We start from the raw sequence: 23975 nt of genomic DNA on the forward strand, positions 1-23975 counted from the left end.
CTCTTTCTACCTAGAAATTTTCTAAATAAATAGTCATAGAAAAGGGAAAAGTATATACAAACATACATACAAAGTTTGGATTTTTATTGAAATCTCATGTTAGGTATCAAACAAAATCTGCTTTCTTCAGATAAAAATATTCTCTCAGATGTCCCCAGATAATAGCTAAGTCTAAATTGGTCCTTCGATGTTGTATTTTTATTTCCTCATGAAATGTCTGTATACACTTAGGATGTCCCCAAGAGCGTTTATCGTGTGAAGGACCGGACGTGACGACCTCGGCCACTGCCTCCACTAACGAACTTTCCTCGGGAGCCTCCGCTGCCACTATTGGCGCTGGCCCAGGAAGGCCCGAGTCCCCCACGACCTCGAGAAGCTCGGTCCCGAGGACTTGGCCGATAGCCTGCAAGACACAGAAGTTTTTAGTTCCATATCCTCTCCTTTCACACTACATAAATCCTAATCTACAACACTGCTCTCGAACCAGGAATTGCTCTTTGCTTTTTAAAATTTCATATAAAAGCTCAGTGAATCTGCTAAAGATTACTGAATTGGTGATTTTAAGCAGGTGAACTATATGATATATACTAAATATAATATGTAATACTAATAAAAGTGTGTATGTACTAAATATATATTACATATATACATATTGTATATATGTATTATATGCTAAATATAATACATTATAAAAATACATTTAAAAACAAAGCTATTCCTGATGAAAATCCTGAACTTGATGTAGTAATGTATTTTTAAAAAAACATGTCCTGGGCCAGGCATTTAGCTCAGTGGTGCCACTGCCTGCCTCAAAAGCACCAAGGTCCTGAGTTTGATCCCCGGTACCAAAAAATGATACGTACTTATACCCACAATAGCAAAAACAAACACATATACTATATAGAAGATATGTTATCAAAATACCTTGCAATTAAAAAAGTACCCTAAGGATTAGTTTACAGTATTAAAATATAAGACATCACCATGAACTGTTCAGAGTAGACAAACAGTTCAGAATCTAAACATTTGATGATACAAACTTGACTCTCGTATTATAAATCAATATTCTAAATATGCCCTCCCCAAGCGAGAGTGTACTTCTGACACGAACAATCTGAACAGCAGCAGCAAGTGGGGAGGGCACACACCTGCAGAGCTGAGTGGCCGCAGCGGGGGCAGAGGGCCCCTGTTGAAGTTGCTCTGGCCGCCGCGACTCTCATTGTAGTTGCCTCGAGGAGTATTCTGGGCACTCCAGCTGGAGCCTCTTGTTCCCTCCCGACGACTGTAGTTCCCTACACACAAACAACACTATAAAAATCCATGTTCTTCACATCCTCAATTGATTAAAGAGAATGTGACAGGTTTTTCTTAATCTTCAAAATTAATGGATGAGAAACAAATTCTATAAACTGAATATATTGCATATTGGAAGTCTCACAGTGGTTAACAGCAGAGGTTCTAGAACCAGACTGCAGGAGCTCAAATACTGGTTCTGCTACTTTCATTTATGTATCCTGGTCAGCTAAATGACAATTTTCTCTTCTGTAAAGTGGGGTACAACAGGATCTATCTTATGGGGTGTATGCGATGGTACTGTACACAGTGTTTACGACAGTTCCTGACACCCCCACTTAAGTGTCTGCTATTCATGTAAACTCCTATTCGCTTTATGCCCACCCTCATAGAACAGCAAGTAGGAATAGAGGTATGTCATCAATCCACCAGCAAAAAATTTCTCTAAAATAAGACACTTTCTGGGCTGGGGATATAGCTCAGTGGCGCTGCACCTACCTGGAAAGCTCAAGGTCCTCAGTTCAATTCCGGGTACCAAAACTAAATAAATAAAATAAAATACTTTCTAAAATCTTAAAATAATTTAAAACAGATTAACTATAACTTTAGGACACAGATAAGAAAAGCAATGGTGAACTATACAGAACAATCTTAAGGGAAATGCTGAGACATATAATTGTGGAAATAATCTACAGATATTGCTTAGGAAGGATAAAAAAAAAACCTCAATGTAAAATAGAAATGTTAGTTAAAAAAAAAAAATTGGGGGCAGGGGAATTGAGACAGGCTATGTAGTTCAGTCTGGACTAGAACTCACTATGTAGCCCAGGCTGGACTTGAACTTGCAGGGACCCTCCCACCTCAGCTTCCTGAGTCCTGGGATTACAGGCATGCACCACCACGCCTGGCTCAAAATTTCTTTTAAACTCATTGCTAAAAGCATAATATATCAAAGGTTAACTTTTTTAAAAAGGGAGAGTTTTTCCCCCATATTACTACTGGTTTAGTAGTCATGGTCTACAAGCAGCTCAACTATGGTAGCAGAAAAATAATGTATTTTAGTCTCTTCTGTGTGACTCATTTATTTTAATATTCCAATATTCTATTACAAAATACACTTAACAGTGTGAAGAAACAACCCACAATGTGGGAAAAAATCTTCACCTGCTCTTCCTCAGACAAAGGTCTACTATCTCGAATCTATAAGGAACTTAAAAAGATCAGACCTCCCAAATTTAAAGACCCAATCCAAAAATGGGCATCTGAAATGAACAGACATTTCTCAGACAAAGAAGTAGAAATAGCAAATAAATACAGGAAAAAATGTTCAACATCACTAGTCATTCGAGAGATGCAAATGAAAACAATGCTGAGATTCCACTTCACTCCAGAAAGAATGGCTGCTATCATGAAATCAACCAATAACAAATGCTGGCGGGGCTGTGGGGAAAGAGGAACCCTGCTCCACTGCTGGTGGGAGTGTAGACTGGTGCAACCATTGTGGAAATCAGTATGGAGATACCTCAAAGAACTAGGACTGGAAGTCCCATTTGACCCCGCTATTCCACTGCTGGGGATCTTCCCCAAAGAATTCAAAGAATCATACCACAGTGATATATGTGCACCCATGTTCATAGCAGCACAGTTTGTAATAGCTAAAACTTAGAAACATCCCAAATGCCCATCAACTGGAGAATGGATAAAGAAAATGTGGTTTTTTTATAAAATGGAGTACTACTCAGCCATAAAAAATGAGAAATTAGAGATATTTATAGCTAAGTGGATGCACATTGAGGCAATACTCTTAAGTGAAATAAATAGGACACACATGTGTAAATACTGAATAGTTTCTCTCGTGTGAGAAACTGAAAGTATAAATAAGGACTAAATGTATAATAGGTAATGTGAAATAGGAAGAAAAGGGGCAAAGGGGAAGGAAGTGGGAGGGCTAGGGGAAAGGATAGAAGGGAATGGGATTAATATGAGAAAATGGAAAAATAGGTACAAAATCTCTGTAAATAGGGAGGAATGGAGGGGTTGAAGGGAGGGCTGGGCAAGGGTGAAAAATAAGAACCAAGAGAGATTATGTAAAGGTGCAAATTTCCAAAGATAAATGTCATTATATTGTATACCTAAAATGTACCAATGATTAGAATGAATAATCAATAATGCAAAATAGGAAGAAAAGGTCGAAAGGGATAGGGGTAGTGGGAGGGGCAGGGGAAAGGAAAGAAGGGAAAGGAAAAATGATGAGAAATGGAAAAAATGGAAATAAAGTCTCTGTAAATAGGGAAGGGTGGAGGGCGTGAAGGGAGGGCTAGGAATGGGGAAAAAATAAGAACCAAGATGCATTTTGTAAAGGTACAATTCCCAATGAGAAATGTAATTGTGTTGTGTACCTACAATGTACCAATAAAAGAATTTAATAAAAAAGAAAAAAAAAGAAAAAGAAAATGCAAAAATGGAAACAAAGTCTTTGTAAATAGGGAGGGATAGAAGGGTTGAAGGGAGTGCAGGGGAATGGGGAAAAATAAGAACCATGGGAGATTATGTAAAGGTGCAAATTTCCAATGATGAATGTCATTATATTGTATACCTAAAATGTACCAATAAAATAAAATTTAAAAAAAAAAGAAAATACACTTAAGTAGTTACCTTTTGAAGCAGGTGGGGTAAAAAACCTATTCTGACTGTGAAAAGCACCTCGTCCTCCTCGGTTGCCTGAAAATCCACCGCGAGAAGAAATCTTCTGTGATACTTTGAGTGGCCGTTTTGGTGGAGGTATTCCATCTTGGGGGACCACTTCTTTACTTTCAGCTGCAACAAAGTCATCCACATGCATAGAAGGTGGTCTACTTGTGTTCTGTTTTCTCTGACGAAAAATATCATGGGGTCGTATGCCCTGTCCAAATCCTCCCCTGCCCCTTCCTCTTGGTGGTGGCACAACATGAGCACGTTTGGCAGGTTCAATGTATTCAGATTTTCCACTATTAAAACAAAAACACTCCATGAAAACATTTTTTTCTCATATTTCCAATAAAAATATAAGTCAACCTTTGCAATACTGAAAACTAGATTTCATTTTTTCGTATTCCAACTCTGTTAATTTTTTTTTTTTTTTTTTGGTACTGGGGATCCAACTCAGGACCTTGTGCTTTCAAGGCAGGTGGCAGAACCACTGAGCTAAATCCCCAGCCCTCAACTCTGTTAATTTTGCAAGTATCTATATTACTTTCTCATGTAACATAGTAAACTAGCTAAAAATATTTTTTGATATGACTAACACTTTTAAAAACAATCCAGTTCACTTATTGTTCAAACATTTCAAACTGTGATAACAAACAATGTAACAGTAGGTAGAGGTGGCTCAGTACAGTATGTGCTTAGCAAGCGTGCAGCCCTGGCTTCAATTCCTAGCCCCTTTTGTGTGTGTGTGCCTTTTGTGGAACTGGGATCAAATCCAGGGCCTCATCCATGCTAGGCAAGTGCTCTACCACTGAGCTACATCCCTAGCTGCCAAAATTATTATCTTAAAAAAAATCCAAACAACATTCATGATTCAAGTGCTGTATCAACTTGCTTTTTTATCACTTATGTGTCTATCTTAAAATACATAAATAAGATCTTCCATGGAATAAATTTTACCTTGAAGTTATGAAGGTCTCATGCTTGTGTTTCCCAAGTTTAAATCCTTTAGTGGTCTTGGTTCTCCCTGGAGATGACGGTTCTGACAAAAACGAGCGCTCTAATTCTGAGTGCAGATCAAAGTCACTACAGCATTTTTCAGAAAGTTCAATCAAATCAACCTTTACCTACAGCCGTAAACATGAAACAAAATACACCTTAAATATAACTATTAATGTAACTTTTTTTTTGGTACCAGGGATCGAACTCAGGACCTTGCACTTGCAAGGCAGGTGGCAGAACCACTGAGCTAAATCCCCGTAACATTTGACAAAGAAATTTTTACTATTTATATATTACACTGAACTCCCACAGTAAATAAGTTATAGGTCTGCCTCTCTCCTTGACCTTTTCAGAAAGCAATGTCATTGGTAGTTAATAGCAACAACCACAACAATAACAAAAATCTTAAGAATACAACTACTTTTTATTTTTTGGATGTGCTCCTCCTCAAAGCAGGGCTGTAAATCTATAGAGGTCTAGCAGGGAACTCAGGCTTTCTCTGTTTAAATTAATACCGTAATACCACCAGAACACTTCCAAAACAGTCTGAATACAGGAGCCATTTCTATTATAAAAATATTCCATTCAACAGACTCCCCAAATTACTATGCATTTAATGAGGTTCCAACCTAAGGTTTTGGTTTTTTTAGTACTGAAGATTGAACTCAGGACCTTCTGTTTGCCAGGCAGGCAGGGTGCCAATGAGCTGCATCTCCAGCCCACAGACTACATTAAATTCTTTTCTGTTTTTTTGGAGACAGGGTCTCAGTATGTAATAAACTGGCCTTGGGCCCGTTACATAGTCCAAGCTGGCCTCAAACTCCTGATCCTCCTACCTCAGCATCCTGAACACAAGGATTACAGGTAAAGTGACAATCTCTTACCTATATTCTTACCCATTCAGCAATTAGTGTCAATTCTCAACCACATTACATACCAAGAACCATTAGATTGTATACTCTAAATAAGTGAATTGTGTGGACAGATGAATTATATTTCAATAAAGCTGGTTGCTGGTTTTTTTGTTTTGTTTTTTCCAGTACTGGGAATTGAACTCAGGACTTTGTGCTTGCGAGGCAGGCGTGGTGCCACTGAGCTAAATCCCCGGCCCTCCACACTACATTATAACAAATGCATTCTTTGTTAAGTTCTCAAACTGAGAGCAAGTATTAAACCATTTCTTTCCTTAAACCCAACTGCAAGAATAAACCATTATTTTGTGGGATATTTTTCTCTACTTTATACCCTTATGCCATACTTATGCAAAAATATGATCTGGCCTTAAAAGTCACATTCTGAAAATATAATTTACCAACAAGAAAAAAAGCAAAAGAAGAAGTAACATTAAAAAGAGTTCTGGGGCCAGGGATTTAGCTCAGTGGTTCCACCGCGTGCTGCACAAGCGCAAGGACCCAAGTTCAATCCCCAGTACCAAAAAAAAAAAAAAGAGTTCTGGATGCCATTAATTGGGTATATGACATAAAAATAATATTGCACTGGCCCCCAAGTGGACCTTAACAGCCATATAATATGTAAACTACTGTAATGCTAATAATATACAAAAGAAACAAACATAAAAATCAGTAACTTTTTTCTATAAGTATTTAGTAATAAAATCCTTTATACCAAATCCAGATCTGTATCGATCTCTTCAGCCTGAAATGGAGTGAACCACATAGATTTCAACTGATCATCCATGACGTCAGCAAGCACATATGCAGTCCTAGAATACAAAAAGTATTTAGTGAAAAGCAGAATCTTAAAATCAAATATTATAGCTTTTTATCCTCTAAGATATTATTAAAATTAGCACCTACAGACTCAAAAAGCTATTCAAGAATTAAGCATTCTTAAAAACCAGTAACTTAAATTGGGCATGCTGGCATAGGCCTGTAATCCCAGTACTCTGGGAGGCTGAGGCAGGAGGACTGTAAGTTTGAGCCCAGATCAGGCAACTTAGTGAGACCCTGCCTCAAAATAAAAATAAAAAAGGGCTGGGAATGTAGCTTATGGATTAAATCTCCAGTACTATGAAAAGCAAGCAAACAAAACATTAACTTGGAAAATAATCCTGCTGTAAAAAATTTTGACCTTTCTGTAAAATAAAATGGAGGCCTAGTTTTATTTCCTAAAAGGCAAGTTTAGTTTACTGAACTAATTTACACAGAAGCTACCTAAACGTGATTTTCTAAATATGAACACTTTCTTTTTTTAATTGGTACATTTACTGGTACATAATGATAACATTTATCATAGGGAATTGTTACCTGTACATGATGTATCTTGCTGCTTCTTTTTTTCCTCACTCCCCTCACCTCTCAACCTTTCTTCCCCTCCTTATTTATAAAAGCTTTGTTTGCATTTTTTCCCTTCTATTCTTTTTTCTCTTATCCCTTCCTTCCTTTCCCCCTTCTCCCTCCCTTGTTCCCCTTTTCATTTGAACATTCTCTCCCATTTCCTATTATCTATTATACATTTTGGTCCTTATATACACTTTTGATTTCTCACACCAGGGAAACAATGCAGGAATATGCACACTAATTCTGTCACTGTAAATGGTCATTAGGATGTTAGTGCTCCAAAGATTAACAGATCCATATCCTCTAAACCAGGAATGAGTAAAGCCTGGCCTGTTTTGTCAGCCTATTTTTGTACTATCTGCATGCTAGGAAAGGTTAATACATTTTTAAAGTTTGAAAAAAACCCACAAAATCAACAAAACTACAGAAGGCTATGCACAGAGATTGCATGGGGCCTGCAAAGCCTAGATTTTTACTGTCTCACCCTTTACAGGAAGAAGTTTGCTGATCCTCTCTGCTCCAGCCATTGAATTATAACATCCACCCAAACACAGACATAAGGGTTTTACCTATTGTTAAACAGATTCTGGAGAGATTCTGGGGCAGAAAGCACTGGTTCTACATCCTGGTCGCTGAGAGGTAAAGGGTCACCTGACGATTCCAGCATTTGCTTAAGGCCAACTACACTGTCCAACAGAGAATCCAGATTGTCGTCATCTTTTGAATGTTCCTAGTCACAAACAAGAGCAGAATGAGAAGGTGAGGGTAAAACTTGAACACACATGCCTATAATCTACTGACTCTACCAGAAAAGGGTTATTTCACTATCAAAACTTTGGTACACCATTAAGCAGTGATCTTAAAAACTTAACATTAAACTTATTAAAATAAAATGAACACCCAAAACACTTGTCAATTTCTTTCTTTTGTGGAGCTGGGGATCACACGCTCAGCAAGCGTTCAACCACTAAGCTATAGCCCCAGCCTCCCACTTTACTTCTAAACAATGGCAGCAGGGGGTGGAATACATTCAAAGAATAGACAAGCACTGCCTTCATTTATTCCTTAAGATTCATAACACAAGGGAGGACTTCAATCCAAATTATTAATTCAAAGAGTTATTCAGAATGGTATAAATAAATACCCAAGGTTCACTATTTTAAAAAGTCACTATTATTAACTTGTCCAATCAAACTGAAGAAAATAAGCCTCAAGAATGCTGTTACTGTTTTCTTTCTGCTTTTGGTTTTTTGTGGGTTTGTTGTTGTTTTTTACCAAAACAAGCTTCTCTAGTTCAAGGAACAAATTTTCTGGACTTTCTTCTTTGCTCTGTAGAAGCTGTTTTAACTCTGCAGCATTAATACTCATCGTCCGTGATGGATGAGCTCCCTCTACTTCCATGAGACCACTATCATCTCCACAACATCCCTGTAAATGTCACACACAAGTTAAATTTGAGAGCAGAAAATTGGCAAAGAGGCTTCTCAATTTATACAGATATTTAAGTCATTTGCTGTAATCGTCCCTTCAATATATGGTTTTATATCGCTACAAGTGGATTTAGTTAGCTAAAGCTGAAAGATGTTCTGAGTAAAACCCACAAAATAAATGGGTAAATATACATTCAACTTACTGACACCAAAACTCCTCAAGACAAACATTCAAGGGGTGGTGGGAGGGGAAGGGGAAAGGAAAAATTATGAGAAAAGAAAACAAAAATGGAAACGAAATCTATGTAAATAGGAAAGGGTGGAGGGGGTGAAGGGCACACAAGTAATGGGGAAAAAAATAAGAACCAAGATACATCATGTATAGGTACAAGCACCCAATGATAAATGTAAATGTAATGTATACTTAAAATGTACCAATAAAAGACTTTTTTTTAAAAAGACAAACATTCAATGGCAAACACATTTGTACTTGTAGGTCATACAACACACTGAATGATGCTCAAGAATTAACATCTCCTACTACAGTAATCAGAAATTATATTATAGGACTTGGAGCCAGGCATTTAGCTCAGGGGCACCATGCCTGCCTGGCAAGTGCAAGGTCCTGAGTTCGATCTTCGGTACTGGGAAGGAAAAAAAAAAGAGGGAGGCCCAGATAGGTTGAGTAATGAATTCTACCAAACATTTAAGTTAAATTATATTTAACATTTAAGTTAAATTATAACCATTCTCTACAATCTCTTTGAGAAGACAGAAGCAAAGGTAAAGTTCCTTAACTCATTCTACAAGGCCAACAACAGCTAACATCTTACTTAATGCTAAGAAACTAGAAGCTTTCTCACTAAAGCAAGGATCGTGTCTCCTCTTTCCACTCCTTTCAACATGGTACTAAGAAGTGCTAGATAATGCAAAAAGACAAGAAAGAAAATAAAAGATACACAGATTGGAGATGGAAAAATCAAACTGTCTTATAACTTTAAGTTATGTATTTTGGGTGATAATTATATGTCAATGTGGGTAGCACTTGTGTAGAGGGAAAGGTTACATGAGAATTCTGTACTTTACAATTTTGCTGTGAACCTAAAATTGCATTTTAAAAAACACATTTAAAAGGGGATGGGGATGGAAGTGGTGAGGCTGAGGCAAAAGGATTACATCATGAGAACTACATAGTGAGACCCTGTCTCAACCCCTCTCCCACAAAAAGGGAGGTGAGGAACAGTATGGAAGCCAAAAAGATCACTAACATTTATTGATATACATTAAAATATTTTTTGAGCAAAGATAATACTATGAATTCCTTGCATCTTTATAAATAGTTTTTTGACCAAAATGAAATGTCTTTTAAATTCTAATCCACTTGCTTATAATTAAAAGTAGTCTTAGGCCAGGCATGGTGGTGTACTCCTGTCATCCCAGCACTTGGAAGGCTGAGACAGGAGGACTGCTGCTAGTTCAAGGCCAGGCTGGGGTACACAGTGAGTTCAAGGCCAGCTTGAACTACAGAGTGAGACTCTGTCTCAAAAAACTAAAAATAAAAAAATTAAAAGTAATCTTAGAAAATCTAGAGTTGCCGAGGATTTAGCTCAGTGATTCCACCACCTGCCCCACAAGTGCAAGGACCTGAGTTCAACCCCCGGTACAAAAACGAAAAAGAAAATCTAGAGTCAAATTTAGCATATTTTCAGGTCTTCTGTATATGCATTACTGTGTTAAAGAATAACACAGAATTTCTGAAAGATTTTTTTACTATAATCTTAAAACCACACTGTGCTTCAGTAAAGTGGAAATTCTATCAAATTTATGTGATATCATTTCAAATTACTCATTTGTAAAACACTTCGACTATTCAATGGCACAAGACATTATAAGACATTATGTAAGTACTCTGGGAAAAAGGCTGTCCTGGTCTATGACTTAACTGAGCTAATATTCAGAAAGTGGGGTGGGACACGATAAATGATCTACAAAACAGAAATTCAAGGCCGGGGATTTAGCTCAGTGGCACCATGCTTGCCTTGCAACCGCAAGGTCCTAAATTCAATCCCCAGTACCGAAAAAGAAAATCAGAAATTCAAGTAACATGCTGTGAAAAGTAGAGAAAAAAAGGTAATCTCAAAAAACTTCATCAATTAGGATACATGAAAACTGATGATCAGACTATAGCTTGATCAAAAAAAGAAAGAGATACCAACACACTAAAAAACAACATGGCCACAAAAGAAAAAAAGTCCATGAGCTAGGAGTAGTTGCACAGGTCTGTATCTCTGCTACTGGAGAGGGGGAAGGAGGCCACCACTTTGAGGCCAGCCTGGGCAACTCAGTGAGATCCTGTCTCAAAAGAGAATTTGGGCTGGGGATTTAGCTCAATGGTTCCACCGCCTGCCTCACAAGCGCAAGGTCCCAAGTTCGATCCCCAGTACAAAAAAAAAAAAAGAAAATTTTACAGAGGGATGGGGAGGTGGCTCAGCACTGGAGTGCTTCCTGAGCAGGCTTGAGGCCTGTACTGGCTGGGGGAGTAGATGAGATTTATGGACAATGGCATAATGTAAAATGTTTTCTAAGGGAGGGATGATTGCAAATGTAGTTAGATTTTGAGTTTTTTTGGTTTTTAGGTTCGATAATAAATATTTTTCAATGCTATACTACAAAGTTTGGAATTCAAACATCAAAAGTTATTATAGGGTATAAAAATATAATCTGAAGTAGGTAGATAACTCACACAGAACTATTCACACATGAAAAAGCTGCATGGTGGCTCACGCCTGTAATTTCACCACACTGGGAGGCTGAAGCAGGATTGCAAATTTGAGCCTAGCTTGGATGACTTAGAAACCTAGCAAGAATCCATCTCAAAAAATAAAAAGGGCTGGAGATATAGCTCAGTGCAAAGGTCCTAGATTCAATATCCAGCACAGCAAAAAAAAAAAAAAAATACTATAAGTATCAGAGCAATAAATGTTTGGAAGGAAAGTGGAAAGATGATAAATACAGTACACTGTAAACTAGTAAAGGCCTAAGAAGTAAATTTTTTAAATATAAATTCTGAAGTAGGAGACTATACTTACTAAAAATTCACTACAAGGCTCAACAGCATATTTGACTAGGGAGAGAATAAACTTGGAAATAAGAAAGAATCAGAATCTCTGAAGAGAGCTGGGCATGGTGACACACACCTGTAATCCCAGCACTGGGAATGCTGAGGCAGGAGGATCGCTGACAGTTTGAAGCCAGCCTGGGCTACATAGTGAATTCAGGGCCAGCCTGAACTACAAAGGGGATACCCTGCCTCAAAAAAACAATCAAACCAAAAAAACCTGAAGAAATAAATTTGAAAACTTTACAAATACAATACAATACATTAAGCAGTACATTATACTTCCAAGAAGCTCAACAAACTCTAGGCACAATAATCTTGTAGAGATCCACACTTAAACATATAATCAAAAGAGAGGTTGAAAAAAAAAAGGTAACACACATGTAAAATGAACGCTCAGTAAGACCAACGGCTGCTTTCTCATCAGAATCCATGAACCAAGAATGCAATGGGAAAATATAGTCAAAATGCTGAAAGAAGACTATCAACCAAAAATCATATAACTAGCAAAAATGAGGACAGCCAGCCTTAGTGGTACATGCCTATCATCCTAGCACTCAAAGGCGGAGGCAGGCAGATTATGAGTTCAAGGCCAGCCTGGGCTACATAGTGAGAGGCCAACCTGAACTACAAAAAAAGAGGGAGAAAAAGGAAATTAGGACAGAGAATTTGTCACTAGCAGACCAACACTACAAAAAATACTAAAGGGAGTATGTGACACTGAAATGAATGTACACTAGACAGTAATCTGAATCCACACAGAGAATTAAGTGCAGAAAGATCAACTACATAGCTGAATACAACAAATACTATAAAATATCTTTGTATCTCTTTCTCCTATTTGAATTAAAAGCTAACTAAAGTAAACCAATTAACTATAAAACTGGATGGATTCAACATATAAAAATGAAATTTATATGATAATAACAGCACAAAGGAAAGAAGGATCAGAAGAGATAGAGCTATATAGTTTTATATACTACTGAAATTAAGCTGGTATCAACCTGAAGTAGAATTTTTAATTATAGTTCCCAGGATACTCCGAAAATAACTTTAAAAAAATTAGTAAACAAGGAAGTCAAGACAACACAATTTTAAAAAACCTGTTTAGGGCCGGGAATTTAGCTCAGTGGTTCCGCTGCCTGCCTTGCAAGCACAAGTACCCGAGTTCAATCCCCGGTACCAAAAAAAACACCAAAACACCAAAAACCTGTTTAAACAAAAGGCAAAATGAAGATAAAGAGAAAAAAAAAATATATATATAGAGAGAGAGAGAGAGAGAAATGGCAAAAATCAGAAATCTTACCTTGCTAGTAATTAAATACAAATAAATTAAATTCACCAAAAGAAATTGGCAGAATGTAAAAAACAAAACATAATTCAACTATATCCCATATACAAGAGACACACTTTAGATTAAAAGACACAAGTGGCACCGGTACCAAAAAACAAACAAACTAAAAGACACAAGTGAGTTGGAAGTAAAAGAATAGAAAAAATACATGCCATATAGACAGTAAATAAAACAGCTGGATATAAGAAGACAACTAGATAAAGATTATTACTAAAGGAAGGGAACATTTTATAACAATAAAAGGCCCAAGAGGATGTAATAATCATGAATATATACACACCCAACAATAGAGCCTAGAGATACATGAAACAAAACAACTGACAGAATTAACAGGAGACAATTTAATGATAACTAGAAACTGCAGTACCCTGAAAATAAGCAAGGAATAGACGGCTTAAACAACTACAAACCAACTACTCCTTATAGACACTTACGGAACTTTCCACCAAACAGTCACAGAAAACACAATCTTTTGTGAACAGGAACATTCTTCAGGATTGATCATATGCTAACCAGTAGAGGTAAGGTTGAAATTTAAAAAGGCTACAATCAAACAAACTATACTCTGATCAGAATGGAGTGAAATGAGAAACCAGTAACAGAAGGAAATTTGAGGAATGCACATGTACATGAAAATTAAACACACTTCTAAAAAATCAGTGAGGGGCCAGGGATTAGCTCATCGGTTCCGCTGCCTGCCTCCACAAGCGCAAGGTCCCGAGTTCGATCCCTGGTACCAAAAAGAAAATCTAAAAAATCAGTGAGACAAAGAAGAAATCACATGGGAAATTAGAAAGTTCTGAACTAAACAAAAATAAAAACACAACATACCAGATCATACCACATCCATACCAAATTTTGAACTACACAAAAATAAAAACACAACATAACTAGGAAGAGCAGTGTCCATAGCAAAATATTTAACTAAATGCCTACACTACAATGGAAGAAAAGTTCAGGAACCTAATCTTCCACCTTAAGAAACTAGAAAAAAGAATGGCACCAAACTCAAAGCAAGAAGGAAATTATATAATTAAAGCAGAAATAAATGAAACAATACAACACAGAAAAAAGTTGTTTACAACAGTTTCCCCTATTGAAGACCCCCAGTAGATGCCTGAAACCACAGCTGGTAGTGAACCCTTAATAATATACTATATTATTTCTTATACATACATATCTATTACAAACTTTAATTTATAAACTGGCCACAAGAAGTTTAAAAATAATAAAGCAAAGGCCAGGGATTTAGCTCAGTGGTTCCGCCACCTGCCTCTCAAGCGCAAGGTCCCAAGTTTGATCCCTGGTACCAATAATAATAATAATAAAGCAATTACTGTATAGCAGCACACTTTAATAAAACTGCCAGCATCACTATTTTTCCACATGGGTGCCATTTTAAGTGCAGTAACTGGAATGCTCCACCAAAGCACTGCAATACTACAGCAGTCACTCTGACAGCCAAGAATACTAGTTAGAGACTAACTGGTGGGTAGCATGTTCAGTGTGGTTACACTGGACAAAGGGATGACTTGTTTTCTGCAGGATGGACCAGGACAAGGTGAGATTTCGTCACACTATGCAGAATGATGCACAACTTTTTTTTTTCAATTTATTAATTATTCGTTTTAATCATTTTCATCCTTATTTACACTTCCAGTTTCTCACACTAGAGATACTATTCGGTATTTACACGTGTGTCCTATTTATTTCACTTAAGAGTATGGCCTCAATATGCATCCATTTAGCTATAAATGACTCCATTTGGTATTTTAAATGGAATCTATCATTAAATGGTTTACACTGAACCCACAAAAAGCAAAACACCAGATAAGGGAGAATTACTATATTTTAAAAGATCAAATAAACTGACAAACCTTTAGCTAAGCTCTCTAAGAGGAAAAAGGAGAAAAGACTGAGTTAAATTTTAGTTGTGTGCTTGCCTAGCATGTGTGAGGCCCTGGGTTCCATTCCCAGTGCCACCAAAAAAAAAAAAAAAAACCGCACTGAAACTGACTCAAGAAGTTACAGATAATTTAAACAGGTTAAGGGAATTGAATTAGCATTGACACACACACCCCAAACCCAAATGACTTCAGTGGTGAATCCTACCAAATAATCCTTCATAAACTCTTCCAACAAATACGAGAAATCTCTCAGTTCATCCACTGAAGCCCACAACATCACAAGAAAACAAAGTTACAGGCCAAGATATCTTCTGGAGACAAACATAAAAATCCTCAATAACAAAAAGCTAACGGAATCTAGCAACATAAAAAGGATCATATATCAAGATCAAGTAGGATTTCTCCCAGGAATACAAGGTTAGTTCAACACTCAGAAATCAATCTGCATGGATAGGATCTCGGGAAAACCCACACAATCATTTCAGCAGACTCAGAAAAAGCATTTGACAAAATCCAACAACTTTTGTGATAAAGCATTTCACCTAGGAATAGAACGAAACTGCATTAATCTGATAAAAGGCTTCTAAAAATCAATGGCTAACACACTTTAATAGTGAAAGACTGAAAGCCTTCTCCTTAAGGCCAAAACCAGGACAAAGATACCCCATTTCTTGCTGTTTCAGTTCAACATTGTACTGCAGGGTCTTGTGACGGTAATAAAACTACAAAGAATAAGGAACTACTGAAGATGATGACCAAGCAGGAAAACTGACTACCATTTCATGATTTCTTTCTTGGTGGTTAAGGGGAGATTAATGGACTAATCAACAAAAAACTAAACACGTTTACAGGGAAGACAATGAATTTGATTTTGTGTATTCAGTCTACCATGAGCTAAGGGCAAAGAGAAATACAAAGACAGATGAGGGGAAAAGACTCAGGAAAAACACCACAACAGGATCTAGGTTACAAGTAGAAAGTGTAGAAAGTGGTGCAGGGGTACATTTTCCTATGACTAGGGAAGGAAGCAATGGATTATAAGGAACAGGGAAAGGACCTAAGGGAGTGTGGAATGATTTACAAGTTAACCAGGATGCCCATGGTCTTCTCAATGAAGGAGGTGAAAAAAGGAGATCACTGATTCGGGGTGAATAAAAGTACATATTATTAGCAGTTCTGAGTACTAAGGAAAGTGTGGATACTATGAATGAAAAATGGTTAGTGGTTTTAGATCAGATACGAAAATTTGACAAACTTTTGTTACCAGCCTCACTTAGGATCTAATAGAGTCTTATTAGGTAAAACACTAAAATCTCTATAGGGCAGCTATATCTTTACTGTTAAATATGCCAATCTTTCAGAATCAAAGGGAAACATAATGACTTTAATAAACCAGATAGGCTGGGGATTTAGCTCAGTGGTTTCGCCACCTGCTGCACAAGCACAAGGACACGAGTTCGATCCCCGGTACCAAAAAAAAAAAAAAAAAAACCCAGATAAAACACAAAACAATGATTTGCCAATAAAATTAGCAAGACAATATCTACAAATACAGGGGCCCAGAATTTAGCTCAGTGGTTCTGCTGCCTGCTCCACAAGCACAAGGACCCGAGTTTGATCCCTGGTACCAGAAAAAAAAAATCTACAAACACAACCAGCAATTAAGAAGGGCTTACTGGATTAAACAGTCTAAATATAAATTACATGCCAAGAGAAAACACACTAACTAGAAAATTTATATTTTTATTTTTGTCTTTTTTTTGGTACCAGGGATTAAACTCAGGACCTTGAGCCTGTGAGGCAGGCACAATGCCACTGAGCTAAATCCTCTGCCCTTTATTTTGTCTTTTGAGACAGGGTCTCACTGAGTAGTCCATGCTGGCCTCAAATTCACAGCGATCCTCCTGTCTTGGTCTCTCGAGTGCTGAGACTACAGGGGTGTACCACCACAACTGGCTGTATTTTTCTCATGAAATCCCATATTCTATTTATTTTGGTAACACTGTACTAAAAGATCTTCTACAACTTTCCCCAACAGAAATCTTAAGCAGATGAATTTCTTTTCTTTTTTTTTTGGTACTGGGGATTGAACTTCGGACCTTACACTTGCGAGGCAGGCAGTGGCACCAGTGAGCTAAATCCCCAGCCCAAGCAGATGAATTTCTTAAACCACTGTTGACTGAGTACATAAGGACAGAATGTGTATATATGAACACACACACACACACACACACACACACACACACACACACAGAGCAGGTGATACATTTAAAATAAAGCTGAATGGACCATAATAAAACACCAAGGACTTCTTAGAGCTTTCAATATACTAATGTGTATAGTTAACCTAGATTAAGAAAATATTTTCAAACTTATTTGACATGAAATACTTCTTTTTAGTAAAAATGTATTCAATTTACCTTTTTTCAATTTACTGTTTTAAAAGGGAGTAATCATACATTTGGGTTCAACAGGACCAAGAATGCCAGCACAAAACCATTCTTCACTTGAAGGTCTTCAACTTTTCTAAATTAACACTCAAATATATCCCAATGTTCCAAACTAAATTAGTGTATGTGGGTGCAACCACTAACCAAGCCTATTAGTGACTTCTGAAATTGGGTCCACAATATACAATGATTTTGGAAAACACTAATGATATGAATCTTACTTATATTTTAATACTAATGAGATGAATCTTACTTATATTTTAATACTAATGAGATGAATCTTACTTATATTTTAATAAGATTTTAGAATAAATGAAGCAATATTTACATCTACATCCAAAATATTCTAGTATCACTAATTTTACAGTTTCCCCTAACTCTTAACATTCAAACCACAATTACTGTAGTAAATGCTCAATTAAGTGACAACACATGAATATTTAAGAGACCAACAAAACTTGACTGGTCTGAAGTCCATGGTAACACAATTACCAGGTAACACAACATAAAGAATTATTTTAAAATGTAGGTACTTCAGGTAGTGTTTTTCAATGTTGCTAAATAGTATGCATAAAGTAATGATGCCTACTAATTTAGATTTCAATATAATCTACTTTTACCATATATATTATTTCTTAAAAAAAAAACAGAAAGCAGTTATTTACAGTAGGATGAGGGCAGAGGAAAACAATTAAGTTCTAAGATATCTTTGAACTAAACTGCTCTTTCAACTTATGACAAACTCCGTAAAACTAAAAAACACCAAATATATATACATATTCTTACCATTGTTTCAGAGTTAAGGATTTGTCTCATAAATTCCAAAAATGAAGATGCAAGTTCTCCCGTGTCCTTACTAAATGTGCTGATAACTCGTTTCAATAAACTATGCAGAGCACTACTGTTTTTCCTTAAGGAACTATAAATAAAGGAAATACAGAGGAGATATTGGGTTAAAATACAAGCATATAAATTGTATAAGCAATGAACTAAGGTCAGAAAAAATCTTATTCCATCATTTAAAAAACTGTAAAAAGTATTTCAGTGTGTCTGCATATACAAACAGTGTAACAAAGCAGTATCTATAGTACCAGCTCCTTTTAAAGCTGAGCTTGAAGCTCATAAAGAAAAATTTCCCCCAAATAGGAAATTTATAAAACCTAGCACAAGAAACTTGCCAGTTCCCCATTTTTTAAACTTTTCATAATTTCAGGATTTCTCTAACATAAGAGGGTTATAGCTGTCATAGAATCCAGCCCAGGTTAGATAAAACCTAAGTTTCATAATAGCTACAAAGAAAGATGACACTGGGCTGGGGATTTAGCTCAGTGGTTCCGCCGCCTGCCTCGCAAGTGCAAGGACCCGAGTTTGATCCCTGGTACCGAAAAAAAAAAGATGACACTGATCTGACCAAAGGAAATCAAGGATGTACATAAGGGTCAGCAAACTTCTCTGTTAAGAGTCAGATGGCAGCCAGGGGCGGTGGCACACATCTGTAATCCCAGCACTTGGGAGGCTGAGGCAGAAGGATCACTGCAAGTTCAAGGCCAGCCTGGACTACATAGCAAGATCCTGTCTCAAAAAACCAAAAAGAGGGCCGGGAATTTAGCTCAGTGGTTCCACCACTTGCCTTGCAAGCACAAGGTCCCAAGCTCGATCCCTGGTACCAAAAAAAAAAAAAAAAAAAAAGTCAAATGGAAAAAAATTTAGGTTCTGTAGGCTACACACAACTCTGTTTATCTCTTATGTACAGCAGTCTCAGTCACTACTACTAAACTCTGTTAGTACAGCAAGGAAGTAGTCTTAGACAACATAAGCTATCATCATTTACAAAACTAGAAGCAGCCTGATTTGGCTTAAAGGCCAGTTTGCCAGCCTCAATGTAGAAAAGATTTCAATATAACAAACAACCATGATTTATATCTAAAATCTTGATAACAGACCTGGTAAAAGTATTCTAACCATTTATGCACTTCCTAGATGATCAAGAGAATTTCAAGGGCAAACTATTCAAATATTCAAGTATGTCCTTTGAGCTATACTATAATTAGCCAAAATGAAATAACTATGATATTAACACTAAGCATACAGTGTTTATATTTGGAAAATGTGGTTAGATTCTGAAATGTCATTATATATGACTGATAGAACAATACAAAAGGTAAGGCTCTTACTCTTCAGAACTTTATTACATAACAAAGAGAAAGGTACAATAAACTGGAATGAATATAAAGATAATACTGTAGAATGGATTCAAAATTGGACTAAATCAATTATTAGCCACTAGGACCAGAGATTTAGCTCAGTGGTTCCAGCACCTGCCTCACAAGTGCAAGGTCCTGAGTTCGATCCCTGGTACCAAAAGAAACTCCAGCAATACCAAGATCTGGTGAGGATGAGGCACAATTGGAACTCTCATGCCTTACTGGTAGGAATGGAAAATGGAAAATAGTTTGAGAGTTTCATACAAGGTTAACCATACTCCTACCATATGGCACAATCACTGCACTCTGAGCTACCTATCCAAGAGAAAGAAAAATTTAGGTTCACACAAAAATCTATATGCAAAGCTTTGTATCATCTTTATTCATAACTTTAATAATTAGAAACAACCCAGACTGTTGCACTGTTACTAACCAGTAAAAAAAAAAATTTCCTAGCAATAAACACAAAATTTTTCCTGAGAAAGAAACTGTACCCTCAACCTTTTACAATAGGTATGAATTAAGTTGCAGGGGGAAGGTGTGGCAGAGTAAAAAATTAATCCTAAGAGTTTATAAAAGTAGATAAAGCATTACCTTTTTAAGTGAAACAATCCATAATCATGTTCTGCAAGAAACATCATTGTTCTAACACACGTCAGTAAACAGTTGTAACTGCTCTCGGAATTGGCTAAAGTGGCCAACAGACAATCACAGATAGAGGCCATCAATTCTTTGTTCGGTAGAGAATTGGAGAGTTGTTCGAGTTCAGAAATAGAACCTTCAGAAGATGCTGGCAAAATTAGTGCAATGTCCTGAGGGGCAGAAACAGAGCAGAGAAAAAATCATTTTAAAAACGAGTACCAAAGGAAGGAAGGGGAAAGGGACGAAAAAAGAATTGAAATATGTATATGGACCAACTCCCCACAAGGAATGTGATCCTTATGTGCTGCAAAAGTACACTAATGAAAATAAAATATTAACTAGAAAAAACTGTCACCATCACTCGGAACTGTTACTTCAAAAGTATGCATAAATTAATGCTTAGTAATTATCTCATGAAAATATTCCTATAGTCACATTCCCAGCAACAGGCACTAATACATCAAGAACAAAGGAGTTATTTTGCCCTTTTATACAAGCTAATGTAAAGATACACACCTTAAAAACACTTAAATGCTCTACAATATTTTTACTTTAAAAGAACACTTTTTAAAAAAATTTTCCTTCTTCGTTGTACAGAGAGAAGTTTCTATTTTCAAATGGTTAAATAAAAAGAATTTTGAGGAGCTGGAAGTAGAGCTCAGTGGTAGTGTGTGTCTCCTGCTCAAGTCCAGGGGATCTATCCCTAGCACTGCTACAAAGAAAGAAGTATTGCTGGAACTAAAATACTCCCAAAGTCACTGTATTACTCATTCATTTATAGTTGTTTATAAAGAAACCATTCAGAAAAATAAACTTTACACATAATCAGTGTTGGAATTTTAAGCATTATAAAAAGGGATAGATGGGAGCAAATGGTCATTAAACACAGTCTTCAAATATTCCTATTTTTTATGTACTTTTACAATTCAAGTTTTCCAGTACTAAGACAAGTTTAGCTAACATTAACTGTAGAAAATTTCCACTACTTTTAAATTTTTTGTACTGGAACCTGAATCTGGGGTCTCCCACTGAGGGCTGAGCGGCATCTCCGCTCTCATCACTAGGCTGGCCAGCAGGCTCCAACTTGGGATCTTCTGGCTCAGTGCCCCAATTTCTCTTTTCATTGAAGTAAAACAGATTTTACAAGAGCATTTTGGGGTATGTTTTGTCACCTTCATTATTTCAACAAATTGAAAACCAGTATTTAACCTGGCTTAAAACTATGAAACAAAGATTTGAATCAGAAGGCAGATACAACAAAGTGAGGCCATGAAAATGTCTGTGTGATAAAAGGGAAGCAAGGATGCTTTATGCTATATGGATTATTCAACAAATACCACTCAAATACACAATCTGAGGTATATTTAAAATATCCTTTTGACCAGGCCCAAAAGTCTTTTCTGCCACGTCCAGTTTTGGTGATAACAAGCCACACAGAAAACTATTCACTCTTGACTTTAATCTTCTATATAACCAAACTGGATTTTCGTTTTCCAACTCAGGATTTTATTAAAAATATTCTCCCTGAAAAAATCCTGCTGATAACCAGTTAGTATTCTGATAAGTTAAAATGCCATTTGATCCCCCCCCAAAAAATGCCACTGGCATGGAAATCTCCAACGATTCCAATCATAATGGGCTTTAAAAGATAACACAATTGGGCTGGGGATTTAGCTCTGTGGTTTCAGCACCTGCCTTCCAAGTGCAAGGTCCCAAGTTCGATCCCCAGTACCAAAATAAAAAAGATAACACAATTATCATTATCTCCTGAAACTGTAAACTAGGAGTCAATGATACAGACAGCAGTAAAAAATATCACCACTGTTGGCCAACAGTTATATGCACAGTATTCTGAAATACATTCTAATTTCACTCATCCCTGATGCCTTCCAATAGCTGTCCCAACAAGAGAACATATTAACTCAACCAGTAACAAAGCTACAAAATCAAGAATAACTTGGTATATAATATAATTGGAAGGAAAATTAAGATAGTAGACATTAACCAACCCTAGCAATCACTCAAGGTTCTAACCTGATAAAGAAGAAAAAGCTCTTCAGAGAAACCCACAATACTGTTTACTAACCCTTGCTGGGCATGGTGGTGTGGTCCTATAATCCCAGCACTCTGGGAGGCTGAGGCAGGAGAATCACAAATTCCTAGCCTAGTCAATTTAGTAACTTAGTAACACCCTATCTCAAAATCGGGAAAAAAAAAAAAAAGAGCTGGAAGTGTTGGTCAGTGCTAAAGGTGTGGGTTCAATTCCAAAGAGAAATACTGATCCAAATCAAGCTTTGAAGCACCAAATTATTTTACTGTTCCTTCACTTGTTAATCTTCCTAAACACATAATAAAACATGGTGAGACCTTTCTGTTCACACACAAGATTTATACCAAGGGAAGCTTTAAAGTATGTGCATACACAAACACACACACACACACACGGACTTTATAAAATGTAAATACCTGATCACAGAGAGACTGCAAAATGGATGTGATATATTCAACACACTGCTGGCGAATAACACTGTCTCCAGGAGACCGCACCAAAGCTAAAAGATCTTGGAATATCTCTGCATATCTTTCATCACCTTTAATAGTTCCATTAATTAGATGTAAAATAGCTAATTTACAAGCTTTGTGTGAAGCCAGAGCATCAAGAAGAGCAAGCAACCTGGTGGTTTGGCTAGTATATTGTTTTTCTTTATCTTCTGAAGTGCTGAAATAAAATCAATACATTTAGTAAACAAAATTCTTAATTTTAAAGGCATTATTTAACTAATTTATTTTTCTATACATATTACAACACAAATTTTGCATAAAACATTTCATTCTTTGGATATACTGACAATTCTTCTGGAGTCTTACAATTACTATTTCATAAATTCAGGTTTTCAATGTTTTCTTAAATCAGAATACTTCTTTATAGCTCACCTTTCAAAAGCCCAAATTCAAGACCTTCAAGTATCCTGTACATAAAATGATGAAATAAACCTTTCTAATTAACAGTAATTTACATATATTCATTTATACATACATATGTGCATGTGTATATTTATAAGTAAATGTGTTATCTGGGTTTTCTAAACCCTGGTTTCCAAACTCTAAGTGAAGAAAGTGTATCCATGTCAAGAATAACTTCAGGAAAAAATTCTTAATGCAAAATAAAAATACCTTTGCAAGTCTTCTACAATCAAATCCAACACAGTTCTCATAATCAGAAGTGCGGTTGGTGAAGCAAGGTCACACAATTGAACACAAATACGCCGTAACATATGCTGAATGGGCTGGCAGGTTGTGCCAGAGAAAGAACGGACTATTTCTTGGAGCAACTTTGCTTGAACATGAAGGTGCATGCTCCACAATTTTCGGGTGTTGAGTGCCACTGATATATCATGTGGCTCAATAACCTGTTAAAAAAGTATAATGTGTGTGTACGTAGATTTTTAATATTTATTTATAGTCACAAAAACTGTTCAGGAAGAACTGTTATAAAAAAACAGTTACTGCATGCTTAAAACATTTAATTTTCTATTATACAATTAAACATTTGACTGAGTTCAATGAGTCTAAAAAAATCTTATTGTTCT

At 36.5% G+C, this 23975-nt stretch overlaps 1 protein-coding gene across 7 annotated transcripts in view; it reads right to left on the reverse strand.

The window, feature by feature from the left end:
* Positions 1-63: 63 nt before the first annotated feature.
* Virma (vir like m6A methyltransferase associated) overlaps positions 64-23975 on the reverse strand; it is a 110681-nt gene continuing 86769 nt past the window's right edge. For 5 of the 7 annotated variants that reach the window (XM_021262644.2, XM_021262646.2, XM_087190612.1 and 2 more), the window contains 12 exons: positions 23560-23795; positions 22852-23104; positions 20338-20555; positions 18326-18458; positions 8556-8708; positions 7850-8010; positions 6607-6703; positions 4939-5105; positions 3949-4280; positions 1792-1833; positions 1149-1292; positions 64-403 (listed from right to left, as the gene is read on the reverse strand). In XM_021262644.2, the coding sequence (XP_021118303.1) occupies positions 249-403; positions 1149-1292; positions 1792-1833; positions 3949-4280; positions 4939-5105; positions 6607-6703; positions 7850-8010; positions 8556-8708; positions 18326-18458; positions 20338-20555; positions 22852-23104; positions 23560-23795 (2091 nt within the window). In that variant the 3' untranslated portion in view covers positions 64-248. Of the gene's footprint in view, positions 404-1148; positions 1293-1791; positions 1834-3948; positions 4281-4938; positions 5106-6606; positions 6704-7849; positions 8011-8555; positions 8709-18325; positions 18459-20337; positions 20556-22851; positions 23105-23559; positions 23796-23975 lie in introns of those variants that run through there. The other 2 variants (XM_004850114.4, XM_021262647.2) reach the window with 2 other exon arrangements.

The sequence above is a fragment of the Heterocephalus glaber genome, unplaced genomic scaffold, assembly GCF_053883595.1.
Source record: "Heterocephalus glaber isolate CG9 unplaced genomic scaffold, H.glaber_assembly_v1.0 deba00001555, whole genome shotgun sequence".
Lineage (NCBI taxonomy): Eukaryota > Metazoa > Chordata > Mammalia > Rodentia > Bathyergidae > Heterocephalus > Heterocephalus glaber.